The 13,179-nt window shown below is 45.0% G+C and overlaps 1 protein-coding gene across 2 annotated transcripts in view; it reads right to left on the reverse strand.

Annotated features, from left to right (window-relative positions):
- Positions 1-1,590: 1,590 nt before the first annotated feature.
- Positions 1,591-13,179, reverse strand: part of LOC144890723 (uncharacterized) — a 122,499-nt gene continuing 110,910 nt past the window's right edge. For both annotated transcript variants that reach the window (XM_078772366.1, XM_078772367.1), the window contains exons 2-3: positions 7,325-7,463; positions 1,591-4,044 (exon numbers count right to left, since the gene is read on the reverse strand). In XM_078772366.1, the coding sequence (XP_078628492.1) occupies positions 2,577-3,929 (1,353 nt within the window). In that variant the 5' untranslated portion in view covers positions 3,930-4,044; positions 7,325-7,463 and the 3' untranslated portion in view covers positions 1,591-2,576. The remainder of the gene's footprint in view (positions 4,045-7,324; positions 7,464-13,179) is intronic.

Consider the following 13,179-nt stretch of genomic DNA (forward strand, 5'->3'; position numbering starts at 1 on the left):
AAGAAAAAGGGTGGAAGAAGAAGAAGACATAAGGACAGTGAAAGACTTGCCTTGAAGCTCTGAACAGAGCATGGTTGAGCGAACGTTGCGAGTGGACTTTGGGTCCTTGAAAGGAAGTTCGAGCGATAGGTGATATCACCGGAGTATGGTGAAGCCTGCGTAGACGGGTATCGGCATTGAGATTCCGGAGAATCCTTGCCTAGAAGCTCTGGCTCGAGTGAGGGCCGTCCGCCATTTCGCCCCGCGCGCTACCTTCCTTGGAAAAGGTTTTGGTCGCGTCAGCTGGGCTTATCCTCCGGTGGTTTGCCGGGGACAGCTGTGCAATAAAGCGGCGTCTGAAGATTGCACTGCGGTTCACTGATTGAACGGTGCAGGTGCACGTCTGGATCGCGTCTTTGGGAGTTGCCTTTCTACCGTGAGTTTGCTGGGTGTTGGACCACGTGACTTCTGTGTCGCTTCGACCGTCTACGCCTCGGTTGCTCTTGATCGGACATTGTTCTAACGATCGCCGGAGCGAACCAACTTCGCCTTGAAGGTTATAGAGACATTGAAGAGGTTCTTTCCATGTACTGGGAACAGTGAGTTCGATTACTTTAACAGAGGGTACCATCCGAAGATTGATTGTATGATGGCTGGCTATCATGGTTGTATCATTATTCCAGTGTGATTTTTAATATATTCTTTTTGTTGGTAACCATTGGTGTGGTTTCGATCTTGATTTTGACACGGAGTAATATATATTTTTCTGCCGTGATTCCTCCCGGGGTTCGGAGGTATACCGAGACCAGGAGGTCCGGGAGGAACACGTAACAATACACATACATACACAAACACATACATACACAAACACATACATACACAAACACATACGTACACATACACACACACACATACACAAACACATACATACACAAACATATCCATACACAAACACATACATACACAAACACATACATACACAAACACATACATACACAAACACATACACACACACACAAACACATACATACACAAACACATACATATGCAAACACATACATACACAAACACATACATACACTTTTTTTCAATCTCTAAAATCCTCAATTTTAATCCGATTGACTTGAAATTTGAATTGGATTTCCATATCCGCTAACTGAATTCAACCACCAACTATTTTTGAGATCAGCGTTGGCCAAAAGGTGGTGGAGTGGGGTGAGGGGTGTAGGTTGGTCATGGGTATTGTTAGCCAGGGTGATGGTTGAAGGGGAATTGTGAGAGGATGGCAGAGAAGTGGAAAGAGGTGGGTGTGGGTTGGTTGTGGTTATTGTTAGCTCGGGTGACGTTTGATGTTTTATTTTTTTTTTCTGGAAAATTGAGATGCCTCAAAAACAAAGGACACCTAAGTTGAACAGAAATCAGTAATTTCAATTTTATCAAAGGAAATCAGCAAGAAATCCAAGTCAATGTAGTTGTCAGCAGAAAATATCCGATGGCAGAAAAATGTGTTGCACGCTTGGAACAACATCACCCGTGGGGTCGCCCGTGGGGCGGGTACTCTGCTAGTTCATGATAATGTGCCATTCCATATTCACAATAACACAGACTGCATTTGTGCTTTGTGGACCTCTCTTTATTGCAAAAGGCCTCACAAATTCAAGTTTCATGAAAAACATGGGCAGGAGTCTTCCTCGGATAAACAATTTTACAACAAGGGTGTTCTCCCCATATCACACATGGCAAAGAAATACAGACAATAGCAAAGAATGAGTAGAAATTGATGTTCAAAATGCCATGGAAAGATGCCATCTGAGAATAAACAAAAAGGGACATGAAAAACAACTAAATCATACAGAAAGGAAAATTCCTAAAAACTGGTCACAATCAAAAAACTCAAATGCTGGTTCGGGGGTGTTGGCTGGTTGTCGGGGTTACAGATGGTACTCTGAGGACTTGTGCTGACAAGATATATGCCCAAAGGGCTGTACGCTCTCACAATAGCTTTCTCCTTACTGGTTCACTGAATACCTTGTCGACTGCTGAGGATCGCTTACAAGGGGGAAAGGGGAGGGCGGAAGGGGGCACGTACAACCCAGTATGGGTACTGTTATGTGAATTTAACAAACAATTAACAGCAAAACTCTTCCCACAGTCAGAGCACTTTTTATGCGAGCACTCCAGCGTGGGCTGCACGATGGAAGTTCAAGCTCCGTTTAGAAATAAAATCCTTGTCACAAGTAGAACATTTGTAAGGACACCCTCGTTGGTTGTTATCTCCACAGGTGGGTTTAAGGAGATGAGAGGAAGTTCCCCCAGAACTCAAAATCTCCACCTTCTTTTTCGGTAAAGGATGTGTTTGTTCATGAACCAGTTTGTGAAACTTCATCCTCGTAGCTTTGTTCCAAGGGCTCATTTTAGAATCCTCACTGAACCTCTGACAGCCTCCACATGTAGCTTGTTTGCTGTGATATTCCCCGGAATGCATTTTAAGTTCTCAGTTATGCTTTTCTTGATCATCCGGATTCCCTGTTGCTCCGACTATCACTGGTGCAATTTCAGGTTTCTTCAATCTTGAAATCCTCTCAACCTCATTTTTCCTATCTTGGTGTTTCAGATTTCAGCTCTCCTGTATGGTTCCTCATATGCAATTTCAAATGGCCTTTTCGAGAGAAACCTTCATCACATGTCGAGCATTTATGCGGTCGCTCTCCTGTATGGATCATCATATGTAATTTCAAATGGCCTTTTTGAGAGAAACCTTTATCACATATCGAGCATTTGTGAGGGCGCTCTCCTGTATGGTTCCTCAAATGTAATTTCAAATTGCCTTTTTGAGAGAAACCTTCATCACATATCGAGCATTTGTGAGGGCGCTCTCCTGTATGGTTCCTCAAATGTAATTTCAAAGTGAAGCTACGAGAGAAACCTTCATCACATATCGAGCATTTGTGAGGGCGCTCTCCTGTATGGTTCCTCAAATGTAATTTCAAAGTGAAGCTACGAGAGAAACCTTTATCACATATCGAGCATTTGTGAGGTCGCTCTCCTGTATGGATCCTCATATGTAATTTCAAATCGCCTTTTCGAGAGAAACCTTTATCACATATCGAGCATTTGTGTGGTTGCTCTCCTGTATGGATCCTCAAATGTAATTTCAAATCGCCTTTTTGAGAGAAACCTTTGTCACATATCGAGCATTTGTGAGGGCGCTCTCCTGTATGGATCCTCATATGCGCTTTGAAACCTTTTTTTTGAGAGAAACATTTATCACATATCGAGCATTTGTGTGGTCGCTCTCCTGTATGGATCCTCATATGCACGTTGAAATCGCCTTTTTGAGAGAAACCTTTATCACATATCGAGCATTTGTGAGGGCGCTCTCCTGTATGGATCATCATGTGGAATTTCAAATTGCTTTTTGACAAGAAACCTTTATCACAAATCGAGCATTTGTGGGGTCGCTCTCCTGTATGGATCCTCATATGTAATTTCAAATTGCTTTTTTGAGAGAAACCTTTATCACATATCGAGCATTTGTGGGGTCGCTCTCCTGTATGGATCATCATGTGTAATTTCAAATGGTCTTTTCGAGAGAAACCTTTATCACATATCGAGCATTTGTGAGGTCGCTCTTCTGTATGGATCCTCATATGTAATTTAAAATCGCCTTTTTGAGAGAAACCTTCATCACATATCGAGCATTTGTAAGGCCGCTCTCCTGCATGGATCTTCACATGTTTATTCAAATTGCTTTTTGTCAAGAAACCTTTATCACAGACAGAGCACTTTTGTGGGCGTTTTCCATTGTGGATCCTCATGTGTATTTTCATGTTACTCGTTGAAGCAAAATCCATTCTGCACACATTACACTTATAATGCATTCGCCTTTCGAGAACCTTTTTGTGTTTGTTTAATTCAATATAAATCTTGGTGTTGCGAGGCCCAGACATGCACTTGTATGTTATAGGAAGTGAGTCTTGATTTCGTGATTGTTTCTTCAAAAAAGGCTTCTCACTGTCAAACTGCGACTGGACCTTATTTGTCCCATATTACTTCTGGATTGTTCTACAGAAACAAAGAACACACCATTTTTTTTTGTCAAAATCAAATGTAAAATATTTCACACATTTCAGAAAATTATATATTTTCTCAACACAAAACATTGCAAGTTAATTAGGTTTACTCTCCATGAAATGGAAAGTAACCTATTATTACTGCTAGAGTTTTTCTTATTATTATTCTTCCGCCCTATTTTGCACCTCCGAAAACTTCATAATTAATGTTCTCAGCAACCGCTGGTCGGATTGACAGGAAATTTTCATCAAATGATCGTCTCGGCTCTGAGAATTTTTTAATGCTAATTATGACGTCATAGGTCACGTGGTATGGGCGCCATCTTGTAAAACAAATTCAACTTTTCCCCTCTGTATCTCCGAAACGCCTCAATGGAAAAATTTTGAGGAATGGCTCATTCTAAAGAACTCTTCAACGGGAACAAAAGCCATGTGTATCGAGTATATTAAAAATGCTAACGTTAAGAGGTTAGAATTCGCCAAACAAAAAATTTTCTCCCCCGAAAATGGGATTTTTTTCACAGATGCTTAGTTTAAAAAAACTCAGAATGCAAAAATTTTCGAAGTCATACGTCACATGGTTTGGCCGCCATCTTGTTTTCTGTGAAAAAACACAAAAACCCCTTTTTCTCCGCAATGGCTGAACGGATCGAGCCCAAACGTGGCATGCATATTCGCATACCCATGACGAACAAAAAAGTCAGCGAGCACGATGTCATCTGACACATGGTTTCAGAGTTATGACGTTTTAAAGCTCAAACTAGAAATGGAATCACCTCCATAATTTGTGGAGATATCGAGTGGAAACTTTACACAAATGTTCCTCATGGGGGTATGTTTCAACCTTACTTGAGACGTTTTGATAAGTCACATGGTTTGGCCGCAATAAATAATGGAAGTTAAATTTTAAAAAGCTTGTAACTCTTCAACCACTGCATGGATCGACTTGAGTTTTTAATGCAATGTAGCTCTCATCAGGCGGAACAAGTGTGCAAACTTTCAAGATGATTCGATGTACGGTCTCGAAGCTATAAGTCTTTATTGTTGAAAGAAGAAGAAACACACCGATTGTCTTTCCAGGACGTCATCACTATAACGCGATCTCCCGCGGTCATTTGAACCTCAAAAAAAATTATAATTGCAGATTTGTCAATAGATGAGGCATATTAACAAACGAATGAAACAGATTTGCTCAAATTCTGACTATTTTTAACTCGATCGTATTTCACTCAAAGTTGTGAGGACTGAAGAAGAAGATGTCCATCCAGGACGTCATCACTATAACGCGATCTCCCGCGGTCATTTCAACCTCAAAAAAATATATAATTGCAGATTTGTCAATAGATGAGGCATATTAACAAACGAATGAAACAGATTTGCTCAAATTCTGACTATTTTTAACTCGATCGTATTTCACTCAAAGTTGTGAGCGACTGAACAAGAACATTCCCTTCCAGGACATCATCACTATAACGCGATCTCCCGCAGTCATTTCAACCTCAAAAAAAATTATAATTGCAGATTTGTCAATAGATGAGGCATATTAACAAATGAATGAAACAGATTTGCTCAAATTCTGACTATTTTTAACTCGATCGTATTTCACTCAAAGTTATGAGCGACTGAAGAAGAAGATTCCCTTCCAGGACATCATCACTATAACGCGATCTCCCGCGGTCATTTCAACCTCAAATGAAATTCAAATTGCAGATTTGTCAATCGGGGAGGCATATTAACAGACGAATGAAACAGATTTGCTCAAATTCTGATTTTTTAAAATCGATCGCATTTCACATAAAGTTTGAGGTACTAAAGAAGAAGAAGATTCGTTTAGCTTCTCAGATAAAATAAATAATTCTGTCTGCAATTTCAGGTTAATTTTCTTTTTAAAATGGCTTTTTCTGCAATCAGTGCATGGATTGACATGTGTGGATGTGTGTGTGGGTGTGGGTGTGGGGGGGGGGGGGGGGAGGGGTGTGTGTGTGTGTGTGTGTGTGTGGGGGGGTTGGTGTGTGTGTGTGTGTGGGGGGGTTGGTGTGTGTGTGTGTGTGGGGGGGGGGGGGTTGGTGTGTGCGTGTGTGTGTGTGTGTGTTAGGGGTGGGGGGGGGTGGGGGTATGTGTGTGTGTGTTTGTGTGGGTGGGTGCATTTCACATAAAGTTTGAGGTACTAAAGAAGAAGAAGAATCGTTTAGCTTCTCAGATAAAATAAGTAATTCAGTCTGCAATTTCAGGTTAATTTTCTATTTATAATGGCTTTTTCTGCAATCAGTGCATGGATTGACATGTGTGGATGTGTGTGTGGGTGTGGGTGTGGGGGGGGGGGGGATGGGTGTGCGTGTGTGTGTGTGGGGGGGGGGGGGGTTGATGTGTGTGTGTGTGGGGGGGGGGGGGTTGGTGTGTGCGTGTGTGTGTGTGTTAGGGGTGGGGGGGGGGGTGTGGCTATGTGTGTGTGTGTGTTTGTGTGGGTGGGTGTGGGTGTGGTGGGGGGGGGGGAAGGTGTGTGTGTGTGGGGGGGGGGGGGGGGTTGGTGTGTGCATGTGGAGGAGGGGGTTAGGTGTGTGTGTGTGTGTGTGTGGAGGGGTGTGTGTATGTGTGGAGGGGTGTGCATGTGGGGGGAGGGGGAATGTGTGTGTGTGCGGGGTGTGTGTGTGTGTGTGTGTGTGTGTGGATGTGCGTGTGTGTGGATGTATGTGTGTGTGTGTGTGTGTGTGGGGGGGGGTGGATATGTGTGTGTGTGGGGGTGGGGGGTGTGTGTGTGTGTATATGTGGAGGGGTGTGCGGGTGGGGGAGGGGTGTGGGGGTGTTTGTGTGTGGGTGTGTGGGTTTGGGGGGGGGGGTGGATATGTGTGCATGTGGGGGGGGGGGGGGGTGCGTGTGAAGGAGGGGGGGTTGGATGTGTGTGTGTGTGTGTGTGTGTGTGTATGTATGTGTGGAGGGGTGTGCGTGTGGGGGGAGGGGGGATGTGTGTGCATGTGTGTGTGTATGTGTGTGAAGGGGGGTGTGGGTGTGTGTGTGTGCGTGTGTGTGTGTGAAGGGTGTGTGTGTGTGTGTGTGTGTGAGTGTTTATCAGGGTTGTATCCAAGGGGGTTGTGGCAAAGCATGTCCAATGAAAGTGGGGTTGTATGAAAAGTGGGGTTGTATGAAAAGTGGGGTTGTATGAAAAGTGGGGTTGTATGAAAAGTGGGGTTGTATCAAAAGTGGGTGCGAGTAAACCGGTCATCACTGCCAGCAGTTTTAAAGTGGCAGTTCTAGTTCTTTTTGTTTCCACTCACCAGTTGCAAAACAGGAAGCACTTCCGTTTTTCATGTGTATATCATCTGAATCTTCCTTTGCAGAAGCACATTTTGAATCTTCTGTGACATGAATCGTTGTTGTGTTGTCTGCCTTCCACATTTACAGGAGAGACATCACCTGTGAACATATCAGCGTCAGTCTTTTGCAGGGAAATGAGATCGAGAACCATCTCGAGAGTTCATGGAACATGTTACGTCATGGAGTGTATATGAAATTTAAATATAATATTGAAGTTAAAGATTGTTAAAAAGAAAAATTCCGGATATTAAGCGCTATTGAAGCAGTCTTCTACATTGCCCTTATTCACCACCCTATTTAACATGTCCAAGTACTGCTAAACCGTAGGTTATTGGAAGTAACAAGAAGGCGATTTGTGTTCAACACTGTTCAAGTGTTAATTCAATTTAAATAAAATAAAGATTGTAAAATTCATTTCAAAAATTTCTGGAATTCACTGGCGTTAAACGTTTGTCAAACTTTCCTTTCACAAAGCTCAGAACAAGTGTGTGTCTACCCTCAGGAGAACCAGGAAACAATATCTCTCCACTCTCAAGACTGAACTCTCAAACCTGTCTCCCTCCTCCAAATCCTGGTGGTGTCTGGTCAAATCTGTTTCTGGTGTTTGTTCGCCTTCCATCCCCTCCCTTACCTCAATCGGCTGCACAGCTGACACCGCACATGAAAAAGATGAATACCTCAAAAAGTGTTTGCCTCAAAATCTTGTGTCCCAAACTCATCGCTCTCTGTACCCATCTTACCCAGTCGTACCCAGCTGCTCCTGGACGCTGTGTGCTTCTCTCCCAAGAAGGTGGAGACGTTTCTGTCAAACCTCGACTCTGATTCCACAACCAGACCAGACGGCATTAGCCCACGGTCCCAAAATTCTGCTCCGCTATGCTATCTTTTTTTTTTTTTTTTTTTTTTTTGGATACAGAATCGAGGCTCGTGAAACAGCTAACATTTATCACACAAACAAATCAAACAGACAAACAAACAAAGTATATAAAAAGGGGAGCGGTAGACAAGATGGGGAGGGAAGGGGAAGCACATAAACACAACATTTGAGAGCAGGGACATCGGGAGATGTGTGGGAGGGAGAGGGCTTGGGGGGAGGCGGCGTGGGGGGGGGGGGGTGGGGGAGAAGTATAAACACAAGGACACCAAGGACTTCCAGGAAAGAAGTTGGTATTTCAAAAAAGTGGATTTGGGGTGAAATTAGCGGGGGTAGACAAGATCAAGGTTTTGGATGGGGGAAGACAAGAGATGGTGGTGAACAGCTGTTTTAAAGACCTGGAGGGAGGAGTGGGATTGAAGAGAGTGAGGGAGTTTGTTCTAGAGGTGGGAGAAAAGAGGAATGAAGGAGTGAAGGTGAGCAGAGAGTCTCGATTTTGGCAGTTTAATCATAAGAGGGTTGCAGGTAGCTCTTGTGCGACCTGGAGGAATATTTGGGGGACAGAGCCCAGAGAGAGCTGGAGGAGCAAGGCCGGAGAGGAGTCGGTAGAAGACAGAAAGACCACCAACCTGCCTGCGGTGAGTAAGTGAAAGGCCCTCGGAGGTAGCTTCATCGCGGGAGATTCCAATGATTCTGAAAGCTTTGGTTTCAACAGCGTGAAGACGAGATAGGTGTGAGGCAAGAGCACCAGCCCAGAGGGTAGAGCAGTATGCCATTGAGCTGCGGATGAAAGCCTTGAATGTGGTAAGGAGCTCAGGTGTGCCAAGGAAGGACTTCGCACGACGGAGGCTGCCCAGTCGGCGACTGGCTTTGGAGGCCAGATTTGAAATGTGGTTTTCCCAGGAAAGATCATGGCAGATAGTGAGACCCAAAAGCTTGAGTGACAGACTTCTTGGTGAGGATTATTCCGAAAGTGGATGGGAGGGTTGTCCAGTCGGTCTTTTCGGAGAGACATCGTAAGAGTGTGAGATTTGTCAGGATTGAAAGACATGTTCCACTTGTTTGCCCAGTCTGTGATTTTGTCCAGGTCTGCAGAGAGTGACGAGGCTGCAGACTGCCGATCTGAGGGATGAGGAATGGAGCGGCAGAGAGTGGAGTCATCAGCAAAGAGATAGAGAGGATTTTCAAGAGAGTCGGAGAGATCATTGATGAAGACCAGAAAAAGCACAGGGCCCAGAACACTGCCTTGGAGAACTCCAGCCTGAACAGGAAGAGGAGATGAGAGAAACCCATTCAGGGCCACACGTTCACTCCGACTACAGAGGAAGTCCGCCAGCCATTCGTGGAGATTTCCATGGATACCATAGGAGGAGAGTTTGGTGAGCAGAGCAGGGTGCCAGACCATATCGAAGGCACGTGATATGTCAAGGGAGACAGCTCTAACTTCCTGTTTGGCATTGAGGACCTCCATCCATTGTTGAGACAGCAGAAGCAGCATGTCCAGAGTAGAGTGACCTGGTCTGAAACCAAATTGATGATCAGAGATCAAGCCATTGGAGAAGAGGAAAGATTTCATATCCGAAGCAATGATGGATTCCATGACTTTGCTGATAATTGGGAGAAGGCTGATTGGTCTATAGTTGCTAGGATCTGTTTTTGCACCTTTTTGTGTAAAGCGGTGATGTTGGCTGATTTCCAAGCAGATGGCAGATGACCTTGAGCAAAAGAGAGGGTGAAGAGAACAGGGAGAGGGAGCGAAAGAGCGGAGGAACAGGATTTTAGGACCCGTGGGCTGATGCCGCCAGGTCCAGTTGCAGAATCAGAGTCGAGGGTTGACAGAAACTTTTCCACCTTGTCAGGAGGAAATGACACAGCGTCCAGGAGCAGCTGGGTACGACTGGGTACGGTGGGTACAGAGAGGGATGGGTTTGGGACACAAGATTTAGAGGCAAACACAGAGTTGAGGCATTCAGCTTTTTCACGTGCGGAGTCAGCTGTGTAGCCGATTGAGGTAAGGGAGGGGATGGTTTGGGAACAAACACTAGAAACAGATTTGACTAGACGCCACCAGGATTTGGAAGAGGGAGACAGATAAGAGAGTTCGGTCTTGAGAACGGAGAGATATTGTTTCCTGGCTCTCCTGAGGGTGGACACACACTTGTTTCGGGCTTTGCAAAATAAAATGAGATTTCCTTCCGTTGGATTGGCTTTCCAGGAGACGAAGGCAAGTTGTTTCTGGGCAACAGCCTCACCACAAGATTCCGTGTACCATGGACGGTTGGAAGGGTATGACAACTGAAGGCGAGATGGGATAAATCTGTGCATGAGAGAGAGCAATTTACTTTGGAAGAATTCCCAGGATGAGTTGATGTCAGAGGCGGTAGAGATGGGAGACCAGTCCAGATGATTGATGGCTGCTTGAAGACCGTGCCAGTTGGCCTGAGTGAAATGCCAGACTCGTCGACGCTGAGGAGGCTCCCTGAGAATGTTCAGAGAGATGTCCACTTTAACAAGCACAAGATCAGATGAGCCGATTGGAGCAGAAGAGCAGCAGACATTTTCAGGGAAGTTAGTCATAACCAAGTCCAGAAGAGAAGATGCTCCGTTGACTGAGATCCGGGTTGGGAAATTGACAGATTGTGTCAGTCCCAGTGAGTCGCAAAAGTCCTTTGCTGAGGAGCCATGGCTGGTGAAAGAAGTACCCACACCCAGCCAACTGGCATGGTGACAATTGAAATCACCACATATGAGGAAGAGAGAGTTGGGATGAGTCGATAGAAGTTGGTCCATATTATCAGACAGTGAGATGTAGATGGAGTCATCACTGTTTGGTGGACGGTACAACACACATATGAACAAGAGGTGGGAGCGAAGGGGAAGCCGTAGCCAGAGGTATTCCTGGGGGTGAGGTGGAGAGAGGGCAGTGCAGGGCGAGTGAGAAAGAGAGTTTTTGATAAAGATAGCAACCCCACCTCCAGGACGAGGCTCAGGTCTATCATACCGGTGGAGAGAGTAACCCGGGAGAGATACTAAGGAATCAGAGACATCATGAAGGAGGAAAGTTTCTGTTAAGCAGATCACGTCTGGTTTGTGAGAAGCAACCTGTATGGAGAGATCAGTTAAGTTTGAACGAAGGCCCCGGATGTTTGAGGTCCATACCATTTATGAAGAGGAAGGGGGAGCATCGGATACAGAACAGGGGGGGGGGGGGAGGGGTAGGGTAAGATGTGGAAGAGGAGGAAGAGGTCGGGAGAGCTGTTGAAGGTGTGTCAGAGATTTCAGAATAGCTCGGAGATATGGAAGGATGGGGCGGACAAAAGGTTTGATGGTGATTGGGTGAGGCACAGTGAGGTGTTATTTGAGGAGGGGGAAGAGCGAGGCAGAACGTTGGGGGAGATGGAGGTGAGAGTTGGAAGGGGGAAGAAGCGGGGAGGACGCTTTGAGGAGGAGGGGTGAGAGGGGGGAAATGGAGAAGAAATGAGGATGGGGAGATTTGAAAGGGATGGGAGATGGGGGAGATTTGGAGGGGAGGGGTGAGGGGGGATTCTAGGAGGGGAGGGGCGAGGAGGGGCCGAGGAGGGGAGGAGTGTGGGGGGAGTTTAGGAGGGAAGGGGAAAGGGGGGGAGATTTGAAGGGGATGGGTGATGGGGAGGGTTTGGAGGGGAGGGGCAAGGGGGAAGATTTGAAAGGGATGGGTGATGGGGAAGATTTGGAAGGGAGGGGTGATGGGGAAGACTTGGAGGGAAGGGGTGATGGGGAAGTTTAGGAGGGCAGGGGTGATGGGGAAGCTTTGGAGGGGAGGGGTGAGATTGGATTTTGGAAAGTGTACGATTAATGGGAAACGAACATTTATTGCAAAATGAGTTTCTTGTGACCTTCAAGTCAAAAATACGTTTAAGGACGCTGGAGGGGGGAGGGGCGGTGGAGTGCAGGCGAGTTCAGGGAATGTATGAAAGAGGCACTGTAAGAGATGAAATTTTTTTTTGGAATGAATAGATTTGGTGAGCAAGTCAAAAGCAACCTTTTAAAGAAGAAGAAGAAAAAGGTGTTATAATAAACGACAGAATACAGTATTTCAGGGGAAAGTTTAAACATTTTAAAGTTTAACAGTGAAAACTATCTGGGGAAATGGGGGTGGAACACATGGTCGAAGAACGAACGAACAAATAAGAACAATGAATAAGAACAGAGAAGGAAATTTTTATTTTTTTTTATTTTTTTTTTAGTTGAGAGTTAGTTTTAGTTTTTAGTTTTTTTAGTTTTAAAAAAGGAAGTATGGGGTGAAAAGACTGGGAAAAACAGAGAATGAAAGTAATTGGAGCATAATCGACGGACCGCTGAGAGAAAAACAAAGCCTCAAGGTAGGACACGGTACAAGGCCTCAAAAGACACGACACGAATTAACACGATTTTCTATGCAGGTATGAAAGATTTACACCGAGAATCTTCCTAGCGACCCACTGTAGGTACACACACCATAAAATAAATACAGTTTTGACGAAAATACAAATGGGAACAATTACTTAACTTCGATAGCGTGGACAGCTTTGAAAAAACGTAACCTCGCCGGCATGACCGGAAGCGGAAGTCATCTCACCCTCTTTCTGTTCTCTTCACCCTCTCTTTTGCTCAAGGACATCTGCCATCAGCTTGAAAATCAGCCAACATTACTGCTTTACACAAAAAGGTGCAAAAATAAAAACTTGCAACGACAGACCAATCAGCCTGCTACCAATTATCAGCAAGGTCATGGATTCCATCATCGCTTCTGATATGAATTTGGATCAATTTGGATTCAGACCACATCACTCTAATCTGGACATGCTGCTTCTGCTGTCTCAACAATGGATGGAGGTCCTCAATGCCAGACAGGAAATCAGAGCTGTATTCCTTGACATATGTCATGCCTTTGATACAGTCGGGCACCCCACCATGCTCACC

This window comes from Myxine glutinosa, chromosome 2, assembly GCF_964187855.1.
Source record: "Myxine glutinosa chromosome 2, kmMyxGlut1.1, whole genome shotgun sequence".
NCBI lineage: Eukaryota > Metazoa > Chordata > Myxini > Myxiniformes > Myxinidae > Myxine > Myxine glutinosa.